Source organism: Macrobrachium rosenbergii, chromosome 49, assembly GCF_040412425.1.
Source record: "Macrobrachium rosenbergii isolate ZJJX-2024 chromosome 49, ASM4041242v1, whole genome shotgun sequence".
NCBI lineage: Eukaryota > Metazoa > Arthropoda > Malacostraca > Decapoda > Palaemonidae > Macrobrachium > Macrobrachium rosenbergii.
In genome coordinates, this window is record NC_089789.1 from 38,758,547 (window position 1) to 38,781,450 (window position 22,904).

Here is a 22,904-nt window from a genome sequence, read left to right on the forward strand (position 1 = left end):
GTATCTGCGACGCTCACGTATATATGCCACCTTGTGATCGGAACGATAAAAAAAATCAATTTTTATTCATGCAAGAGCCTAGTGAATGCGTTTTCACGCCCTCCTTACTTAGAAATCTCCATGTAGATACGTAAAGTAGATGCAACTGTTTTCGAACGAGAGGAATTGAGTATGAACAAGTCATCTCTGTCCGTCCCCCTTGACTCCTCGCCTCTTCCGCTGGACGACAGTTCCGATCGCGTCTCTCCGGTTATTTTGTGGTAACTGCCATTTTTTATTGAAAAACTCTGTATTTAATCAAGTTATTTAACGTTACTGAAGTGCAGCGATGGATATTTTGCAATAATTACAAGGTGACATTAAGTAATTATGGAGACTGAAGCCGGAATAAGCTGACGGGGTATCGCAGTCACCTGTCAGACTTAGGCCGACAGAAACTAGCCTGAACTTACAGCTATATATTGGGATGCGACACACGGTAAATGGAAGGCTTAGCAAGTGTTAGGTTATACAGTAAGAAAGTCTGGACAGTTCTTTTTTTTACACTGGTAAAGTCATGACGTCTTCATCCGGGATTTTCCTTTGTTCCCGTCTGTCCAGGGTTAGCAGATTTTTTTTTTAGGAACGACCCGGATTTTTCGAAGTTTAAAGTATGGTTTAACTGTGGTTTTAGGTATTTCAAACAATTTTTTACCTTCACGTGGGGTCACGGCGGGAAACTGAAGTGGGAGAGTCCGAAAACACTCGAAATAGGCAAGGGGGGGCGTAACCTCCCCTAACCGAGGATTCTGAGTCGTAATTCATATGCCTCCCCCAGATGAACCTCCCACCTAACCTGGCTTGGGTTACCGTAAATCATAATTATTAAAATATAGGGATGTAACGTAACCTAACTTAACCTGACGGGCAAACTTATGATCTCCTGCCCCTTTGACCAAACCTGGGGTGGAGCTTTAGTAAATTTGACATAAGTAATCTGTTATTCTAGATCTAGGTTTATTTAGGCTTACATTAATTCCAATTTTATTATTATTATTATTATTATTATTATTGCTAAGAGATTCACAGTTTCATGAAAAACAATGTGTAATAAAATTCCACAATTATATAGTAAATATTTTACATAGTAATATATTTACTATATAATTGTGGATTTTTATTACACATTATTGTAATTATTCAGAAGATGAACCCTGTTCATATGGAACAAGCCTACAGGGGCCATTGACATGAAATTCCAAAGAATATGGTGCTCACAGGAAGTAAGCGAAAGTCAAGAGAAATCTGTATTTCTTAGTATGTTCCTCCATTATTACTAGGACTGGGTGCTTGATATACAAAACTACAGAGATTGATAGAAATAAAGGTCAAAATTGTTCAGAACTTGAAAATATGGAATACCTTACTTTTAAATTAGGCTAGCCCTCTCTTGTTTTCTAAATGTACAATTTATAATTGCTGACTCAGTAATTACACAAGAGCCCTTATTGGGTACTCAGCTCAGGTGTTTTCAAAATTTGAAGTTTGTAGCGCAGAAGGGCCATGACTGGTTAATCTTGAAAAATGAAAATATTGGGAGCTCTTAGGCTGTCACCTTTTCATACCTCCAAAGAACTTACAAAAAGTCAGAGAGGCTGTCGATGTATATTGGTATATAAATATTTCAGCAATGGTAATTTCCAAAAGGTTCAAATGTAGTTTTTATGTAAGCTCATGGAGTTGTTCCTTTCAGGCTTCTTACTTACTAGGGCCAATCATTGCAGGTATACAGGTAGTTTCAGATATCTACTTCCCCAATTTTGTTTGACGTAATTGTTGCTTTAACATATGAATACATTATAAAACATTTTGTAAGTTACAAAACCAAAAAATTATAAGAATATTGAAATTTTACTTATTTCCAGTCCATGAAGAAATTAGGAATTTAGAAATATACATCATCATAGCAATTGTACAGAAATACTTGACACTAAAGCCATGTATTTTTTTGTAATAAGACCATGCAGGTATTTAATTTGAAGGTAAGAGTTAATACTGTATGTTTGTAACTATAGTTTAGTAGGTTGTGTACCTCTTTTTGCTGTATTGATAGCAGCAGCTTGTTAAGATCCAAAAATTGCAAACAATTTGAGAAATTTTGTATACAACATGATTTTGTGTTGTTTTGTCAGTCATTATACTTTCCAGATTGAAATCATGATTGTGTCGTGTAATTGACTGTATGGTGTTTTCAGGCATAAAAAAACCAGGATGGCTGCCGTAGAGTCCAAAAGGGCTAAACTTTGGGGTGGACGTTTTGTTGGATCCACTGACCCAGTGATGGAAGCATTTAATGCATCCATTTCATATGACAAAAAAATGTGGAAGGAAGATATACAGGCAAGTTCTCACCGTGTGTTTAAGAATGTATCATTATTACTATTATACCTATTTTTTTTTTTCTTTTAGGAATGACATAGATAAAAAAATATGGTCAAAACAACATGTCTTGACCCTTTGGGTGTTACTGTTGTGAAGTTCAAACCAAGATACTGTACCTTTCTTTTGCATGCTTCTATTGGAGAGAGAGAGAGGCTAGGCTGGACTGGACAAAGTTCTTCAATAGTAGATTTTTCACCTGCAGATTAATGCTGTTGCAGACAAAAATATACTGTATACATTCACCTTTGCATTATATTGCACTGTAAGGCAATTATTATAGTTTTTTGGTTTGCCTCTTAGCATAGTTTTCTGTGGTTGTGGCCAACTTTGTCTCATTGTGATTGAGTTACTACTGACCTCTTCTAATTACAAATCTTGACATGGCAGGCCACACAGGGAAAATGATTTCCAAACTACAGTACCTTCCTTGCACAGGTGCCTCATTTATTATGTTGACTTTATAGTTTGGATCGTCTTCCACCCTCATGCTTACTACTTTGACAAATAAATAGGCTAGCTGAGAATGGAACCCACCTGCCCAATGAAGAATTGATCACATCTGAGCATGACTATATTTAGGCTGTTTCAGATTGAAACAAAAAGTACTTTCTAAATTTAAAGCTGTATTGTAGATAGAAATTAGGGTAAGGTGTAAATCCTATGGGAAATTGTTAAGATTGCTTAATTCTGTTTTAGGGTAGTGTGGCCTATGCAAAAGCTTTATTGAAAGCAAATCTTTTAACGGAAACCGAATGTAACAACTTGATTACCGGTTTGGAAGAAGTTGAAAAGGAATGGGAAGCTGGCACTTTCAGTATTCAGCCTGGTGATGAGGATATTCACACCGCCAACGAACGTAGACTCAAGGTAAATATATTTATAAAGTATTTTTTTGAAGTCTTTTCCTGTATTTGTCTGGGTAAGGTTGATGTTTATATTAGTCCAGCTAGTATTTAACAATTATTCACAGCATTTTTACCTTCTTGTTTTGTCATTTTAGATATGATCATCTGCTTTGTGTTAGTATTTTTAACTGATGTACAAGGTAATTGCTCTGTGCTGAAGTTAGTAGATCTACCTATACACTAGATCTTCCTGTAAACCAGCATGTGCATTGAAAGCCAGGAACTTGTGGTTACGCTACTCGGCTGACAGTTTTTAGCACCAAATTTGATTCTTAAGTCTTGTTTCGTTATAACAAATAAATACCCCAGAACTCTAGAGAACATTGTTGTAAGACTTCAGTTTTTACACTTTGGTTACTTGACTGTGAAAAGATTGTTATTGTTTTATTCCGTTTGGTAGGTAAGGTGTCTTTAGATGAAGAGGCATTTATGCACTGGAATTCTCTCTGCTTCTTACTTATTGTAACCTTTCCATATACAGGTACTTAAAAAGCCCAATAACCTTTCCATATACAGGTACTTAAAAAGCCCAATAGTATGTGAAGGCTTTGTGATTTTCAGTCATGTTTTTTTTAGAATTATAAGTTAATGTACACAATTTAATTATCAACCTGAATAAAGTACCTTTAGCATCAACATGGATTGATGGGTTTAATTTATTAGATTATAAATTTATTGTGCATAAGTAACTAATATTGAAAGCAAATATTATCTCTAAAGGAAATTGTTGGTGAAGTCGGAGGCAAAATTCATACTGGCCGTAGTCGCAATGATCAAGTAGCCGTTGATATGAAGTTGTGGTTACGAGGGCACCTAGTTGATATTTCATCACACCTTGTAAATTTCATCCAGGTAAATGTATAATGTAAGATTTTTTTTATATTTAATTGGCTGTCTAATTGTACCAAAAACTAAGTAAAGAGTTAAGTTTTTTATTAATTACCGAATGCAACTTTCCATAATTTTTCCCTCAGGCCAACCCCAAAAGACTCTTGGAACAGCTTGGAGGTCTTTTGAAATATTTTGAGTACAGCATGAAAGCATATAATAGTAAAATTGTTTAAATATGAAAAAATTTTGTTTTTAAGTTTTCTTGGCTGTACAAATAGAAGGAAACAGAAGCATTGAAGACTGGGATTTAGACATTTTTCACTGGTCATTCTTGTAAATTGTCAAGTGTGTACCACTTATGGTGCATTGTATGACATTGTAGATGATACTAAAATTCCTTTTATTAACCTCTTGGCCTCAACTGCATTGCTTTCTGCATTCTACTTTTCATCAAACTTGGTTGCTTCCCACCTAGCTGTTCAACAACTTTACCTTATCATTGCTGCAATTTTTGCATCTCGTTTACAAACAGATTTTTTAGGAAACCAAGCAAGTCTAGAAATGTTACTTGGTGCTTCTGTTAAACATAATTATATATAATACTGAAATATAACATTTTGCCTTTTTTTTTTTTTTTTTCAAAAGAATGTGTGGAACTATAATGGTGTGTTTATTGTTGCATATTCACAAGTACAGTATAAACTGGAAAGGAACAGAGGCAACAGTCACTTGAGTTCTGGGTAACAGTGAATTTCACATTCAGTTTTGCATAACTTAGTGTTTATTTTCTTTTCCATTCAGAAATAAGCCCTTTAATACTTAATAGTAAATTTGTCCTAGATGTTCTTCATACCTGGTATGAAGCTTGATTGTTGGGTCATGCTTAACCATTTGTTTGGGAATATCATTCTATCAGGTAGCTCAGAGTTGATTTTATTATGATATGAAATATGATTATAGCAAAATTGCTATAATCATAACATAACATACTTTATGAAGTAAAGCATGTTATGGAGTTATTGCATCTGCCAACCTTATACACGTTCTATTTTTCCATGAGATTTATACAGCACATATAGATATTGTAACATATCTATACAGGAGAATGTGTTTGTATGTACTTGTCACTCAGCAGTACAATTATTTTTATCCCAGGTTTTATTGGAAAGAGCAGAGAATGAGAAAGAGATTTTGATGCCAGGCTACACCCATCTTCAGAGAGCCCAGCCCATTCGATGGTCCCATTGGTTACTCAGGTATTTTCAAGAGACTGCAATCCAGTACTATCATAAAACTCCATTCTTTTTTGTTTGCCAGAGTGTACAGTGATTGCTTTTTTTAGCTGCTCTTTGTATATTAAGATTTGGTATTTTCAAGTCATTTGATAACAAATACTTAAGATCAGCCCTGTGAGAATCAAAGGATGTGACCCAGTGATCTGGTTGCTTACTTATTTAGAGTTGGGTTCTTCTCAAGTTCCACTCCAGTGAAGGTGCTCATTCAGTTGTCAAATCCACACTATCATAACACGTAGAAAATAAAAGTCTTGGATTTTTTCTTGAAAGATTTGATATCATGAGTCCTTGATAACAGATATGAGCTTACTGTACAGTCTTTGAGCTGAAAATAGGAAGGCCCAAAAACAGTATCATAGTGCATCTTAGCTCAGATAAGTTGAAACCATATCTGTGGCTTCAGAGTCTCACACTGAACCTAGGTTACATGTCTTTATACATTTCTCCTTCAGTGGGCAATTACATTCACTCAATTATTAACATTCATAAGACTGCCGTTACTTCACAGTTCTAAGTAACCATGATCCCAATTAATATTTATATCTTCATTTATTTTCTGAATGTCCAGTGGAAGTTGTTGCAGTCAGCACAAGTCTGTGTGATGCAAGTAACTTATTTGATATGACTTCATCATGACTTTCTGGGTCATCCATCCTTGGGCTAAGTCCCCACTGATAGAGACTCATCACAAAATTGACAATAATTTTCAGAAGTATAACAAATTCCTTAATAAAACCATTTACACTTGACCATGTCAAAGTCTTTAAGCAACAGTAAAACAGATTCTCTAAGTATTTTAAGTTTACCTCAGTATATTCGAAACTAATTCCCTGAGTCCTTTTAATAACTTTTAAGGTGAGAACAGCTGCTGAGAACAAAAAGTCTGACTCCTTCCCTGAACCTACCCTGTCTTGGATTAGGCTATAAAATAAAGTACGATTAAGAGGATTCATTTCTGCTATCTTAATGCTGTCAACATCTTTTGGCCATGCTTCAGCAACAGCTAGTGTATCAAAAGACTTCTCTAATTTGATGTATTTTGTTAACAACTAACTTAATATTTGCAAAGCTGCTTTTCAGGACATTAAGATTTATGTATCCATGCTGTTAATTGATGCAATTTTTATTTTCACATCTAAAGCTTTGTAAATTTGTGCATTCATCCAGTGTTTGATATCTTGTCTTTTCTGTCTCATACAATTGAAGGGTAGACTACTTTGTGCTCATAATAACAGTAAACCCTCTTTTAGGAAATATCATGTTGTAGTTGATAAAAAAAATACATATAGTACAGTAGTACAGTATAGATAAATGGTTAAATCTCATAGCTGTATGTTGTCAGCACCTCCATTAGAAAGCAGTATGGTGTAGGTAAATGGTAAAATCTCACTATATGCATTGTTGTTAACACCTCAATTATTATAAAGCTCTTCTCTTGTTAGCTGTTATGTCAAAGCCTTCATATGCTATGAGAAAGAGTCGTAGGTGGTGGTCTGTACTTATCATGAGAGCTATGGTCACATTCTTTTAGTGCACTTTAATCTCTCTGTGCAATAGCTTGATGAGTGATAGTAGTATTTAATGTGCTTATTTTTTCCTTTAAATCAAAGACCTCATTTTTATATGAAAAGTAATGCTAACCCTTCTCTTTCAGCATTAATAATGAACTTGTTCCTGAGGTGAGCTAATATGCATTGCAGTTGGTGGTTGGTGAGACTAATTATCTTATCAACTTCCGTTGAGTGATGAATAAATATTTTTTTATGATTTAGCTGTGCTGTAGTTTTTTTGAATAAGCATGCTAGATTTTTCTTTAAATAAGCATGCTATATGCACATGGAATACTTTAAGGGAATGCTTGTCATAGTAGCCGATTCATAGACTTTTTATGTCTAGTGTTTTCAAGTATTATTAGTGTTTTCATCAGATAATTTGTCTTGTCCGTTATTTTTCTGTGGTTTTTAAGCTCTATAAATTAGTGTAGCATGAGATTTTATTACAATATTTGTTGCAAGTAGGGTAGGCATTTGTCTTTTTGCTTTTGTTAGGTGTGCCTTTTCATCGTTGATGTTAGTTCAAGACTCTGTGGTTGTTTTACGACTACAGCAACAATTGGAACTTGACTTGTCTAGTTTCCTTATCTGCCTTTGTTTACAAAGTATTTTGTAGAAACAGCAGTGCAGATGAAACTTGAACTTACTGTCTAATCAGTTTCTGCTGATAGCTTTATTTTGGGAATTTGTGGTGTTTATGCTTAATAACATTGCTAATTGTGTCAAGCAAAGAGATAGCTAGAAGTAAGGGTGGACCTTCATTGTTAAATAAATATGGACAAAGAAAATTTGTTGAATACCATGTATTTTTGCTTCTTATTACGTATATTCACTGCCTTCCTCTTTACACTGGTCTGGAGAGAGAGAGATTTTGATGAGTGAGGTAGATCTTTCTCTGCCAGAAGAGGTCACATCAGTCATGTAACCACAGCTAATACTTATTGGTCCCCCCCCCCAACCAATCTCTCTCTCACAGTATGTTCATTCACATTATTTGATGCAGTACAGTACTGTAAAGATACAGTAATGTTGAGTTAAACATTTTACAGTGTGCATGTGTAAAGGGTATACCCACAGTATGCATCACATTGGATAAATTATACCCAATGTGTTTGCCAGCCCCACCTCTCTCTCTCTCTCTGTTTTGTTTATGAAGAATTTGGGATTACTTATGTTTAAAGCTTTTTTTAATTGTATGGGTTTTGTGTGCAGTATTTTACATATCTCGTAAGTGTGTGTACGTGCATTTCTAATAAATTCATTTTGCAGATATATCTGAATTTGAATGATGAGTAGATTAATATAGGCTATTAAGTATACTTCATTTGGAATTGCTCTATATTCTCAATTATGCCTTGGGTACCCTGTCATGTAGGTTATATGTCAGTCGTCATACCTTAGCAGTTTTCAATTTTAAACCAGAATTTATTTCTGATAGTTTGTTTATTAAATTAAAATGACAAAATTTATAAACAGCGTGAAGGCATCTTGATGTGTGTTAATTCTTGTTTTTTGTTCATTGTATGGCGACATCATCCTTAGTTTTCCTCAAATTGCTAGATGCATTACATGACTAAGAAAAAGTCTACCATTGAGCCATTGCATTTCCAAAAGTGTTTTCCCAGATGATGGTGAGTAAAGAAATTAAGTACTGATACAAGCTGCATTCGTTCGTATGCTTTCCACCCTTCAAGTTCCATAGTTTTATCATGATTTGTGGAAGCATTAATTTAGTGCTCTTAGCAAAATAAAATTTTTAGAAAATTAGTTGTCTTCATCTCACTGATACCTTTCAATTCAGTGCCTTTGCCATACTTTGTAGTTGCTGCTGCCTAGCGCTAGATTTTTTGATAATGAGATGACTAATAAACTTTGTAAGGTAGGATGGATTATGGAGACATTTTTTATTTTGCTTTTATGTTATGTTATTAGATTTTGATTATCAATGTCGGTCTTTTCCTTTGTCGAGTTGCTTCTTGCTTCTGTTGAGGTATTAAAGTCAAGAGCAACTGAGTTGTTGTAGACTAAAAAATGTATGTAAGGGGTAGATATAGAAATAAGTCAGAGTGAAGTAATAACTGTACTTTGTATCCCTGCTCATTTCTTATTATACAGCTGTGGCTGTTAAAGCCTCCTTCTGCTACATTATCCTAAATAATTATGAGAGTAGTTGGGGAAACTCTAACATGCACAAGTTTTGGGTTTAATTCTTGTTCTAGTAATTTTTTTTGATCATTTAAACAGTTTGCATGAATTTTTGACATGTTTTTGTTAGATTGTAAACAGCATGTAACGGCACCTACATTTACTTCATGGTTTTCTGTTTTACATTAACTGAGCCTTCAATATTTTAAGTAAGTAGTCATTTGTGATCAACTCTAGAGTGAGTATTACGTTGGTGCTAATAAAAGTTTGTTTTATCTTCAGCCATGTGTGGCCAGCTGTGCATGACTTGGAACGACTAACAGGCTTGTACCTAAGGGTTAATGTTTGTCCCTTAGGGTCTGGAGCATTAGCTGGTAATCCATTCAACATTGACCGACAAAGTCTTGCTGAAGATTTAGGGTTTGAGGAGGCTACTGAAAATAGTCTGCAGGCTGTGAGTGACAGAGACTTTGTTGGTAAGTTAGAAGCTATTTTTTTCTACTTAATAACTGTTATTAATATTATTTTGTAATTGGTGTAGTGTTGTTAATAATTTAAATTTTTGTTGAAGCTGATTAACAGTGGGGCTGCTTTGGTATAATGGTGTTGTTAATTTACATTTTTGTTGAAGCTGATCAATAATGGAGCTGCTTGTTTGCATTGCTTGATTCCTAAGGAGTGGTGCACATTACCCTAACAAAATAACCAACTTTTAAAATAAACTAGATTTTTGGTAACTTCATTCCAGTTCAAATGAGATGGAACCAATCCCAAGAATCCATATGAAGATGGTGAATTTGAGTTTCTGAGGGACAAACTTTAATTTCAGACTTGCAAAGTTTATGTTATGCTTTTAGATTCTCCTTTCTCCATTGCTATCATAGAGAAGAACTGAATGGTGAAAAAAAGTTGATGGGTAGACATACCAAGTAGGCAGATTGTAAGAAAGGTATAAGCCTCTAGAGTTAATTGTTTCAAAAGTGTTACTATTCAGAAGAGAAGACTACTTAGCAGTTGCAAAGCTTCAGGAAACCAGCACTTGGGTGTTCAAACATCTTGTCGGTTTAGTGAGAAGGTTTTATAAATGTCCAAGTCGAGCAAGGAACAAGTTCTACCCTTATATTCCTTAACCATAGTGGTCTTGTTCAGCACAATGTAACTTATATGTATTTGAATTGTACTTTGGTCTAGTCCAACTTAACTGTCTTAACTTTTCAACTGTACTTAGTTCCATTTTCAGATTTTTAAAATAAATCTGATTGATATCTACCTATAAAACTTTGTGGTCTCATTAAATTAACAATAACCAGACCTTATACAGATGGTATTGTGACTTGAGCTACTATTAAATGTTCACCCTTAGTGTTTCTCCCCACTAGCTCTACCTTCTTTCTTTCTTGCCTATGCCCATGGACTTTGCCTTTCTCCTACTTGCTTTGATTGTGATTCATATTGACTCAACATTATCAGTCTCCTCATGTTGAGTCACTCCATATTTACCAGCACCCGGATCTTCTTGATGTTCAACTATTGGCATTTCCTGCTGTTCGAGTTTGTTAGTTGCATCTTTATATTCAGCAAATCCCTGGTCCTCTCTGATCTTAATTCACGTTTGTTTCATGTCCCTTTTAATGACTGATTTTGATTATTAACCCATACAACCCAACCCCTGAATGCAAATTACAGAGAACAGCACTTAGCGGAAATATACCTTTAGTGGTTGTCTGACTTATCTTGGGAAGAAATTTTATAATTTTTTTCATTATTTTCAGTGTATTTAGTGATTACATTGTTATGGAATTGTAATATAATACATTCTAATATAGCTCATCAAGAACAAATCCCTTATGAGACTTAAGAAGTTAACTTACTGGTGTGGTAAAACTTAAATTATTCATTAGTGACGATTAAAGACTTCATTTATTCCATTCCAAGTTACTACCATGATCTTGTTAAGTGCCCAAGTCTACGCTGATCTTAGTTCAATGGGTGTTTGCCGGAGTATTCCTCTTTGCTTTACTTGATCTAAGCCCACATTATTCATGTCACTTAACCCGTTCCCTTGAACATTTTTCTAATCTATGAAAAAGCATTAGTTCCATAGGTGTTTGCCAGAGTATTCCTCTTTGCTTTACTTGATCTAAGCCCACATTATTCATGTCACTTAACCGTTCCCATAAACATTTTCTTAATCTGTGAAAGAGCATATTTTATTGCATTTCATAAAAGTATACATATATATATATAGGGGTATCTCCACAAGTGTTTGTATATGGAATGATATACTGTACTTTTAAATTATTATAGCTCAAAATAGCCTTCTTTTAGTAACATGAGCCACCCCTAAATAAATGTTTTAAAAGTAAGTTGAAAAGAAAAAATTTTAAGTATAAGAATTTTATATTCTACAATATAAACATGTTAATCAGTATTTTGCAGTTAACATGCAGAAAATATATATATTTCAGTATAAAATAAAGCAAAGTGCAAGTACAGTACTATTTTATTTTGCAAAACCTGTGATCTTAAACATTTCCAATTAATATGGTAGATAGTATAGGATGTTTAGCTCAGCATTTTTGCAAATCTGGCATTTATTTTACTGTATTATATTGCAAAGCATTATTATTACAAGTATATTAAAGAAACATTTCACCCCTGTTGCTGGATGCCATTATTTTTTATCACATTTTCTTGTTAGTTTTTGTTCTGCTGTTCTGCAGTTATGTTAGCTCCAGAACTATCAAATCAATACTGACATCATTCATAAACTGCATATTTTATAAATTGTTACCCTTGGTAGCAGAATCATTCTGAATCCAGCTATTACGTACAAAAGTGAAAGAAGGCTGGGAAGTTCCACATTTAATTGACCTCTTCCTACCCGTAGGATTTGGCATACTTCCTTTTTCACTTTCATCTTCAACTGACATTCTGCTATCACAACCAGAACCCTCAGTACATGCAAAATCAGTGCTATCATGTTTTTTTTTTTATCACAGTTCATGATCTAAGTGAAGTAAAGAAGAGGCAGTTTAGCAGGGATCTTGATTGCTCTCTCTGAACATCAGCTCTAAAATTAGAGAAAAAAAAAACATTTTAACACATCCTGACATTTATTGCATTGATAATTACCTGCTGGAGTTTGTCCATTTTTCTTGTGACAGTAGTTTTATGTATGCTGTAACGGCTGAAAATAATTGGGATTGGTAGGGAAGGGGTAAGAATTAATATGGTCGACTCATCATTCTCACTGAAGTGGTAAAGTTTGATATCTTCCAGTATAATTTTGAACAGCTTCAGTACTTATTGTCAGACTCCAGTATATAGAGAACTTCTTAATAATTGCATTATTTAAGCTGCTGTACAGTATACCAAAATAATTAGAATAGTATTTTATGTAGGAAAATTAAAGGTAAGAAATAACCATGAAAATTGAGAGGGGCTGATGTTTTTAGGAGTAAGGTATGGATTTTGATTAAGGAATAATTTTTTTTAGAAGTTGGTGATGAATATTTTAGTGATGTGATTAGTACTCATTATTGAATGTTTTTATGAGAGTCAATTTTATTTGAAAACTTTTGTCCTCAGTGGAATATCTCTTCTGGGCGAGTTTGCTGAGCTCACATTTGAGTCGTCTGGCAGAGGACCTTATTCTCTACTCAACAAGTGAATTTGGCTTTGTAAAGCTTCATGATGCCTATGCAACAGGCAGTTCCCTCATGCCCCAGAAGAAGAATCCAGATAGCTTGGAGCTGGTGAGAGGAAAAGCTGGAACACTGACTGGAAATGTAAGTTGTATGTGCTAATTATGTTGGTGAATGATTTGAGGTTTGTGGACTTACATTAGTGTGCATTAAGTACAAATTAAAGTTTTATAACTAAGCATGAGAATTCTTTGCATGAATACACATTACTCCATGTGATTTTTGCAAAAATTGCTGTTTCTCTCCATTTGTTCAAGAGTAAGAAAGATTTTTATAGAACATTATATACATATGATACATAAATCCTTTTGTGCATTTTTGTCATTTGATTTTTTTATACTGTAATTAAAGTTCAAATTTCTTGCTTGTAATTCAGTTGACTTTTTTTTTTTTTTTTTACTATTATCATTCCTAAATTTTCTTGGCTTGACTCAGCAGCCTGAATTTCATAAAATAAAATTCTGTAAAGTCTCGGACCCACAAAGGACACCTTAGGAGAATGAATGAATGAATATAGTACAGTAATTCCTAGTTTATCCTTATTTGCGCTGTGTGGACATTAGCGTTATTTGGAAGGTCCACAAACCACATTATGTATATGCAATATACAATAATTAAAAATTATAAAAATTATAAAAAGTGCCTGTATTGCGGGGGTAGTAGACGGGGAAGTGGTTTGGGGATGGAAAAGCTGAGTGGATAGGGCTGGGCAGGCCTTTGTCTTCATGAAAGCTTTTATGACTGTTATTGACATGAGAGTGCTACATCAGTTTACAGGTTATCACACACATCTTAGCACTTTGAAGTGGCTGAGAAATGTCACCATCACAGTGTAAGCATTCCCACTTTTGGTACAGAAGTAATAGATCATTACACATCATTATATTTTTTGCCTTTGTGAGTGGCTAAAAGAGATAACATTGTGGTAAAGCACACTTTGTTACTTGTTTCAGTTGCCGGTCATTTCTTGGTACAGTAATTGCATATTAAACCGTTGCTGTCATTGTGTATGGCGATGCTTTTCCCAGGTCTTATCAGTTTTGTTCGGGTACCTGCAGGTTTGCAGGAGCTGTAAGTGCTGCATGTATGGCCCTACCACCTCCTAAGAGGGCTAAGAAGGTGTTAACACTACAGTATAAAGAGAAAGCTGGAAAATCATTGAGAGAATCAAGGCTTGCTGGCTGATGTCCCACATCATGGCTGAGTATGCTGTTGCACATTCTTCCATGCTGGATATCAAGGCAACCAAGGATGTGACGGATATTGGGAAGAAGTTATCCAATAGTGAGGCTTGCAAGATGATGGCCAAGCTGTGTCATGAGGAACTTTAACAGTTGTCCTTGATCTGGTTTCATCAGCAGAAGTTGGCTGGGATGCATGCCCATGGTTCTCAACAGAAGGCTGTTGCTACAAAGTTCACAGGTCTGTAAGGGGTTGTGGACTTGAAGCATTCAATGGTTGTCTGTTTTGGTTCAAAATTCAACATGGTCTTACCAACAAGAATCCTTGGATACTTCTGAGGGAGGAATAGAGTAATTTTAGCAGATGGTAAAAGACTTAATGAAAAAGAAAGGTCTTGTTTTGAGTCCAATCTATAATGCTGACAAAACTGGTCTATACTGTCACTCCTTTTCCACTAATACCTTGGCTGACAAGAAGGAAAAGAATTTACCTGGTAGAAAGTTTCTGAAGTAATGCTTGTCTGGTTTGCAATATGCAAAAGCTTATGGTTGCCATTGTTGCAAACCAGTCATAGTTAGACATGTGAAGCAACTACATGTCATGTGTGGGTTGATGGATACTCTCCCAGTGATCTAGTATCCTTTGGTGAAAGCTTGGTTCACTGCCAATATCATTTCCATAAACACTTTTGGAAGGATGTTATTTGTCAAACACTGGACCTTGGCATTACTGGACATCAAGTGAAGGCTTTGCTTTTAGTGGATAGTGTGCCTGCGCAGTCTACCACAACTCAGTGACAAAGGTCATATGAGGATCATGTTTTTGCCTCATAATATGACTGCATTCATTCAGCCAGTGGATCATTGTTGCAATGAAATATCTATACTGGAGGAGGTGATGGTAGTGTTTGAGGACAAGCAGGAGAAGGAGCAAGGCTTAGATACAGGGGGGGTGGTCTTCAGAATTATTTGCTCAAGTCTGCCATCTACAACTTCACAGATGCTTGGAGGGATGTCATTGTGTAGGCCTTGGAGTATGCTTTGAACCCTTTCCTGAAGTGGGAAGAAGGCTTAATTGAGTTTCAAGTTTTCGACATTGACAACTTTCATGCTCAACTTGCAAAGGAAGCAGTTACTGCTGGAGAGTTGGAGGAGGAAGCCCCTGAAGATGGTAGGCAAACCCACCCCCATCCTACAATGTCATGCAGATGATTTTGGACAACTTGATCAAGCTGATGCAGAACCCCAACATAGACCATAAATGTTTCCCAGGGCTTTGGAGTTTGCTGAAGGTGCATGAGAAATGTGGCAGATGGCAACTGTGAAGCAAAATATTTGTTCTTTTCGTCGAGTATCCTTGACAGCTTCTTCAGTGCCCTAAGCCCATCACCATGTACTTCTTTGGTAACTCAGTTGTTCAGCTCAGAAATGCAAGCACATACTTCAGCACACTTTGTTGATGTGCCAGGTTCTTCCAGCCAGGAATCTGAACTATCTCTGCCGTCTCTGAAACCCTTAATGCCTCTTACTAACTGTTCACCATTTCATGACTGGGATGAGGAGTAGGACCTTGATGAGACTGGTGTTGGCGGAGGAGGAAGACTTGTAAACCCTCCTTACAAGTTTTTAAAAGTCTGGCCATGTGTGCAGTTTTGACATTGCACACAGGTAAGAGAGGAGAGTTTTTTTATTTTTTTATTTTATTTTACATATACATTTTATTTCAAAGAAAGTATGAACTTACCGTTTTATGTAAGTACTGTACAGTACAATACCTATTGTGCTGGTTATAAACACATAAGTGTTGTAAATCTTGTTATAAAATAGGGGAAGAAAAGGTAACAACTTATGGTTCACATCCATTCATAACTGTAAAGTGTATTGTTTGTTATTTATAAGCATGGTGACAAGGTAGAAGTAAAGGTGTGAAATTAATGTTTTTCATGTCCGGAAATTTCCAGTGTCTGGCAGGGCTTTAGATGTATTAACATGGATAAACAAGCTGAATGACTGAGTACCAAAGATGTGTAATGGAAGTAATTTTCAACTTCTTTGTTTATGAATTTTATGTAGATTTGCTTTTGATATATTACTTTAATAACTTAATAATCTCTTGGTATTTTCAGCTTTGTGGTTTCATGATGGTCATGAAGGGTCTTCCTTCTACCTACAACAAGGACTTACAAGAAGACAAGCTGAAATTATTTGAGACTGCAGAGGTTCTTGCTGGTGTACTACAAGTGATGGCAGGCACAGTGCAAACATTAAAGGTACCTTGTTGTATTTGTTTGTAGTGTAGGGATGTCCCATTTATTGTAGGGTTGCATGTTGAAATTCAAGAAGTAGCTGGCATATAAATTATAGCTTATCTCTTTTATGGTATTGGTAATTGTACATTAATGGTAGTGTATACATGTTTTGGTAGTGCATACATATTTACCTTATATTGGGAGCTACAAAGGCTATGAAATGTTTCAATTATTAGTGTAGATAGTAATTTCAAATTTAAATGGTTGAAAGGATTTCACCAGAAAATGGACATTTATATGAAGGTTTTCTCATTCTGGATGGTAAAAATAACTGATGTTTCTAAATAAGGAAAAACATCATCACCATATGCTACAAGAGGAATTAGAAATCTTTAGATGCAAACGTAGGATATTTTTGGCTTCGTATTAAAGCAGTTAATGATTTTTCATATATAATATTGACAGTCATTGTATTTATCGATGTATATATGTATTCATAAATTCATCAAAATACCAATCCATTTTTAATCGGAATACAGCAGTAGGTTATTACTTAAGTGCTTGATTTGTACTCCTGTTAAATATTAATAAAGGTTTGTATGGTTTTTATTTATTTGTTTACAGGTCAATGCAGATGCTTGTCGTAGAGCCCTGTCTGAGGAGATGCTTTCCACTGATGTTGCCTACTACCTTGTCAAGAAAGGGGTAAGGGAAACTGGATTGTTACGTATTTCTCGTTAAATGGTTTTTTCCTTTTTATCCATATGCCTCGAATCCATCTTGTTACCATGGTTTATAGTGCCAAACTCAAGAGTACAGCACAGTGAGCCTGCAGTCATGTTTAGTTGTACTGTATTGCCTACAGTGTGTCATGTGTGGAACCACAGTAGATAGTACTGTACTAAAGGTTTGTGCAATGTTGCTTCTACCTGTATCTGTATCAGTTACTCTATATTGTTTATAATGTTCCTTTTTTTTTTTTCATTGGCTATTCACTGTAAATCCTTTTGTCAAGTCCAATGGGAGTCTAGAAATGTGACTAGGTGGATTCATTAAATTTTTCTTATAATGAGCTTGTTAGGCATATACAGGCAGTCCCTGGGTTACATCGTTCCGAGTTTACGTTGCTTTTCAAATATATTCATAAAAAAATCGGTCACGGGTTATATTGAACGTTCCAAGGTTATGTCGTGGTAACAGGGAAATGAAGTTTTAGAAGTGCAGTCAAACAGAGAATGACCAGGTTTACAACAGGGAGCTGGTGGATCTCACTATACATGTGCATCTTTTGTGATTGTTTTTGTTTAGGAACATTTCACAAGAAACAAAATTGGCTTTAGGATCATTTCACAACAAACAAAATTGGCAAAAAAGCTGTAGGCTTTGTTTTGTTTGCTTTGTAAATTTTACTTACGCATACATGTTAGGAGTTTTAAAAAATTAATTTGTTTTAATTTCTTCAGATGCCATTCCGGTCAGCCCATGAAAAAGCAGGAGAAGTTGTTAAACTTTCTGAAAGTCTCCATTGCTCATTCTCTTCTCTACCACTTAGTGAACTTGTAAAGATAAGGTAATTATGCTCTTTTATTTGTATTAAGATGCATTCAAGATGGGATATAATGACCATTTCAAGAGAAATCTTCAGATTAATAGTATTGTAAAACTAAGTTATTCTAGTATGCGGCAAAAAAAAAAAAAAAAAAAAAAATTATGGATCTGAAAGGAAACCATTATATTATAATGGAGTATTTGCATTTTGAAAATTAACTTTTGAGTATACTGTACTCTATCTTGGTCTTTAATTTTTCAATAAAAATCTCTTTCCAGCCCTCTCTTCACAGAAGATATATCGTCTGTTTGGAATTTTGAACATAGTGTGGAGCAGTACCAAGCAGATGGTGGGACTGCATTAAAAAGTGTGAACAATCAGATAACCAGAGCTCGGAAGTTCCTCACTAACTTTTCCTTGGCTTAGTACCAGTAATTCATTTGTTAGGCTATTGTGGGGTATAAAACTCCAAAATTTTTCGTACTAAAATCAGAAAAATATTTTAACTTATGCCAGATTTCTCATGAACTATACATATCCATAAAGTATTTTTAATGCGGTATTTTGTAATATTTCGGGGCTCTATAAATGAAAAATCTGACTTTAAAAACACTACTAATGATAAAATTATATTTGGGGGGACCCAAGATACAAATGACAATCAGTACCCTAGATAGGTTTGTGGAGTGCTGGGCAATATATTGTCTAGGCTCAAACCCATATTGTTCCAGTAGAAATGTTGAAATTCTGGAAGAAAGTTCTGTATTTCAATCTGAACATCTTCAAAACTCATGAATATTGAGTAATGCCAGTATGCTTTTTGCCATGGAAATTTGACTATGGAAAAGTGTTGCGTACTTTATTGCAGTTATATTTTTTAGTGTTTTAAAAGTAATCATAAGTTTCAAACAGCATAGGAGTTTGAAGTTTGTGGACATTGGCCTGCATATAGGATAAAATGGGGGAAAATCTGATCCTTGGAGTGTGTGAAGAAATAATGATATTAAGGACAGGCCTGTGTAAGTCCTTTTAGTTTAAGGACATTGGAGCAATAAAGATAGGTCCACTTTACTTATGAACGTCTGTATATTTGTTATTGGTGGTACTTGAGATTTCCAGGCACTGGCTTTGCATGGTAGTGTGCTGCTGTTCCTGTGAAGTTTTATGGACTTGACACTTTTATGGAAAGAAACATTCTCATGTTAGTGAACTCCATGGTTGTATACACTTTTATATAAGGTAAAATTTGTAACTAAAGACCAGTGTTGAGTTTCTATCAGATTAAGTTTGTTCAAGAAGCTTCTGCTCACAGGAAACAAAAATTAATGATTTTAACATGCTTTACATATTTACTCATGACAGTAACCATGGTAATTGCTGTACACGATAAGCATATCCTAAGAAAATAACAATTTGTTCACTGTAAGTTCCAGTTAGATGTACAGTTACCTGTTTGTAAAATTAGAAGAAATCATAAAATTGATGCTGAGGATTTTCTTTAAATATCTTTTATGACAGTACTCTCATGTGTTAAAGGAACATCTTTTTATCACCAAATTCAAAATTTCATTATACAAATTAGTAGAAACTTTTGAGACTGATATGTGGGCAACACCAGATCAAAACAAGTAAAATGATTCAGTACCCCTGTTGGTGTACTGTAATTGGTAGTCTTCTTTAGGAAGATATGAATATTACCAGACAGCTTGTCTCTTAAATTTTCATTGTTAATTTTCCTATTGCAAACAAAACATCCTGTATCTGCCTGCCAGCTTTTGCAAATTTCTTGTAATTGACGTAGATTATTTAACATCTTTATCACTATTAATAGTGGCAAATACCAAAGCCAATCTGTTGTAAACTTGGTGCCTTAGGTATAGCTATTGCTTCATGTGCATCTTGTTTTCATTCTTCCTCCATCTCAATCAGCTCCTTATTGTAGAGCTCATCAGCATCTTTGTTGAAGTCTTTGTAAATGTTCTCAAATGTCTTTTAAAACTTTCTTCCAAATTCCATTTAAACATTGCTTTGTCATTCCATTCTGCAGCAGATTTAATTATGTAATTTAAAATGTTAAAATCTGTAAAATTCTTGTGTTCAGTCAATTCAACAGCTTGGGCAAAGGTTTGGCATCGATGAACACTGAATGCAACTACTGCCCTTTGGTCCATTGGCTGAGTTGAATACAGTTTCTTTGGTGGCTAAACTCAAAATACACATTTCAAAGATAATAGATGGCCATGAGAATATTCTTAAATCAGAAGCATCTTGAACAGGATGTGACAACATACTCTTTTGCAAGGGAAATAAAACCATTCTTGTTTTGGTAATAATAAACAGGAAGTATGTGCTTGCTCACATTCATAAGTGCATTAGGTTACTAAGAATAGTAGTTTAAAAAGGGCTTGTTGAAATGATTCCACCCAAAAGTAGTTTTACTTGGTTTTTGAGTACCTACCCAAAAGTAGTTTTACTTGATTTTCAAGTGCCTTGAATTGTTGCATTATCTGGACCTCCTAATGCATTTAGGTACATTCTGGCATATGCTTCCACTTGTCAGCTATAAATATTTTATCCCCTATGAATGACCAGTAGTCTTTCCAAGAACCCACTGATTCCTGTATGGTTTATAATTTGAAGCCCTTTGTTTTGCCTGGTAGTGAATCTGGGACAGCCATTGTTCCTTGGTAACAGAGCTACTTACTACAGATAAATCTGTAAACACTAGCAAATGAGAAGTAAAATGGAATATGGATTTTAGACTTAATGCACTGGATTCAAGGTGGTCACTCAGTGCTGACAGAAATAAGCATGACCCTACGCCAGGAATCCATCATCATCCCCCCTTCCCAAAAGGTCAGTTCTCATCAGCTACTCTGTACTGTCATTATTCCCTGCTAAAGGACAGGAAGGTGTTCTAGCAGTCTCCATATTTAAAGGCTGCAGCTGAGACACTTCGACTTTGAAATACATCCCAGTTACAAATCTTTGCCCTTACATGCAACTAAATCCCAAGCTCAACTGGGGAAGCTTATTTACAGTTGTCACTTGGGCAACTCTCATGGGCTGTAATACCCAGAAACAAAGACCTATGGCTAACAAGCCTATGGAGTTATCGATCACTGAATAGTGGCAGTTAATCATGCACTGCTACCAGTAACCTTTTCAGTAGGAATAGCCTGCTGTGCACTTCCAGGAGGAAATGAAAGATTAGGACCACAAGTAGCTGAAAAGAAGTGTTGACCAGTGTATTTATGACAAATGAGAAAGATGCCGACAAGTTGTGGAATAATCTTGAAAATGCAAGGTAATGAACACAGACCAAACTAATCACAACTAAACAAAATATACTGTACAAATATACATAAGCAGAAGCATATTCGCACTGTACCCATACCCTAGATACATCACCAAGAGCTGTCTGGTAACCAAACTGTTGTCATCTCTCACTGTTCCAATGGTGCACCAGTTTAGCATTTTAATTTACCAAGCTCTGCAGTAACTGATGTAGAGAGATCATTGGGTAGTTGTGGTAGGAGTTACAACTTTAGTCAACTGATATGAATACTGTACCTGTTAGTCATCATAATCCAAATCTGAACTTTAGGTCTTTGATGGCTCACATAATCATTTTATCATCCACTTCGGTCTGCATTTTGTGGATATCCCTCCCATTCCTGTAAAATGAAGTTTTACCTTTGAAAAATTAACATTAATACCTTGATATTTTGATGGATTCTAAATTTATCTCTGGCAAATTACATAACTGTGTCAATTTATTTTTCATGATATACAGCTGGTTTTTTGTCATTCAGAAGCAGAATACAGGTGCTTTGTTGTATGCTCAAAAATGGAAAACAAAAGTCAAAGTGACAATAAGTTTGCTAAAAAATTTTAGCTGATGACATTTGATATTGGAATCTCAAAGGTTAGGAATAGAATGATCGTCATCAGAATCAGAGTCAAGTACATCTGTATACCTGTAGACAGGTATACATGATGAGGTAGAATTTCAGTCATAACAGTATGTGCAGGTTTGTGAGAAGTTAGAAACTGGTGAAATTAAAGAGCATGAAAATTTTTACAGGAGAAACGTGGAAATAAATATTTGCACAAAATTCTTAAGTAGCACCTAAACTTGATTGACACTAGGGGTATGGCTTTCTGACAAGTAACAGACCCAATAATATAGCCTGAACTTGCATAATCTACATATACCGCTGACAGCAATTTCATATAGTCCCTAACTGAATTAACTTGTAATATGCAATTAATAATCAAATTTAAGAGCCTCATTTAAAAAATATATTTCAGATTTTAACAAAAGAAAATAACTATAACATTACAGGTGATGAGTACAAAAGTCCATTAGGTTGAGTTCTGTTAAAGTGAGGTGTTATTTTTGATAAATTACGTTAAGAAGACCAAGATTGCATGACTCAACTCATAGGGGTTGCCCAAAGGACTTTTTCTTATTGACAGCGGGAAACACATCAGGTTTAAGAAGTTGGAAAATCAAGCGAAGAGAGACCAAAGAATGGCTGAAACATAAAGGGAAGAAAGCAAAAATGCAGCTGAAGCTGAAGGGATCCTGCATAGAACCTTTATAGTAAAGTCTACGGGATGTTGCAGTATGAGGTGTAAATGACTTGTGCAAGTTATGGAAAAATAATGCAACACTGATAATAAGAAATAACAATAATATAAATTAATAAGTTAGACCACTGACTTAACATCTGAACTCTCGTAGAGCTGGATGGACCAATAAGAAACATTCATTTAATAAAATTGGAATGAATGTAAGCAAAATGCCAGTTTTTAAAGGGTAGATGTGCTGCAGCAATTTTAATTAAGCAATCTTTCAAAAGACAAGGTTGAAGCAGTCTTAAAACACTCCCTATACCTACTGACAGGAGTTAGATATTTAATTACAATTTTTATAATGGCTTAGAACCAAAGCAGGGAGAGTGGGAACTACTAAATAAAGGGATTGTTTAGATGCAGTTTCAAAATCAGAGATGATAAATGAAGAAAGTGATCTGCGATAAAGTGCAAATGACAGAAGAGA

General features: G+C 35.0%; 1 protein-coding gene and 1 long non-coding RNA gene across 4 annotated transcripts in view; one reads left to right on the plus strand and one right to left on the minus strand.

The window, feature by feature from the left end:
• On the plus strand, window positions 1-19,326 carry Argl (Argininosuccinate lyase). Of its 2 annotated transcripts, none has more exons than XM_067093138.1 (11): window positions 1-478; window positions 2,235-2,379; window positions 3,118-3,288; window positions 4,047-4,178; window positions 5,313-5,413; window positions 9,433-9,626; window positions 12,742-12,941; window positions 16,165-16,308; window positions 16,912-16,992; window positions 17,751-17,857; window positions 18,115-19,326. In XM_067093138.1, exons 2-11 carry the CDS (start codon window positions 2,251-2,253, stop codon window positions 18,260-18,262), a joined length of 1,407 nt encoding a protein of 468 aa, XP_066949239.1. In that variant the 5' UTR covers window positions 1-478; window positions 2,235-2,250; the 3' UTR covers window positions 18,263-19,326. The 2 variants fall into 2 exon arrangements, with proteins under 2 accessions (XP_066949239.1, XP_066949238.1); XM_067093137.1 differs by having other exon boundaries at window positions 1-260.
• Window positions 11,532-22,904, minus strand: part of LOC136832271 (uncharacterized) — a 19,229-nt gene continuing 7,856 nt past the window's right edge. Inside the window, exons 4-5 of one of the 2 annotated variants that reach the window (XR_010851149.1) lie at window positions 21,410-21,513; window positions 11,532-12,223 (exon numbers count right to left, since the gene is read on the minus strand). This is a non-coding gene — a long non-coding RNA (uncharacterized lncRNA). Of the gene's footprint in view, window positions 12,224-18,702; window positions 21,514-22,904 lie in introns of those variants that run through there. The other variant, XR_010851148.1, reaches the window with a different exon arrangement.

Coding starts and splice junctions, on each gene's coding strand:
- Argl (XM_067093137.1), top strand. CDS start 172: ATGAACAAGTCATCTCTGTCCGTCCCCCTTGACTCCTCGCCTCTTCCG. Junction 5,414..9,432: donor TGGTCCCATTGGTTACTCAG/GTATTTTCAAGA, acceptor TTTTATCTTCAG/CCATGTGTGGCCAGCTGTGC. Junction 16,309..16,911: donor GCACAGTGCAAACATTAAAG/GTACCTTGTTGT, acceptor ATTTGTTTACAG/GTCAATGCAGATGCTTGTCG.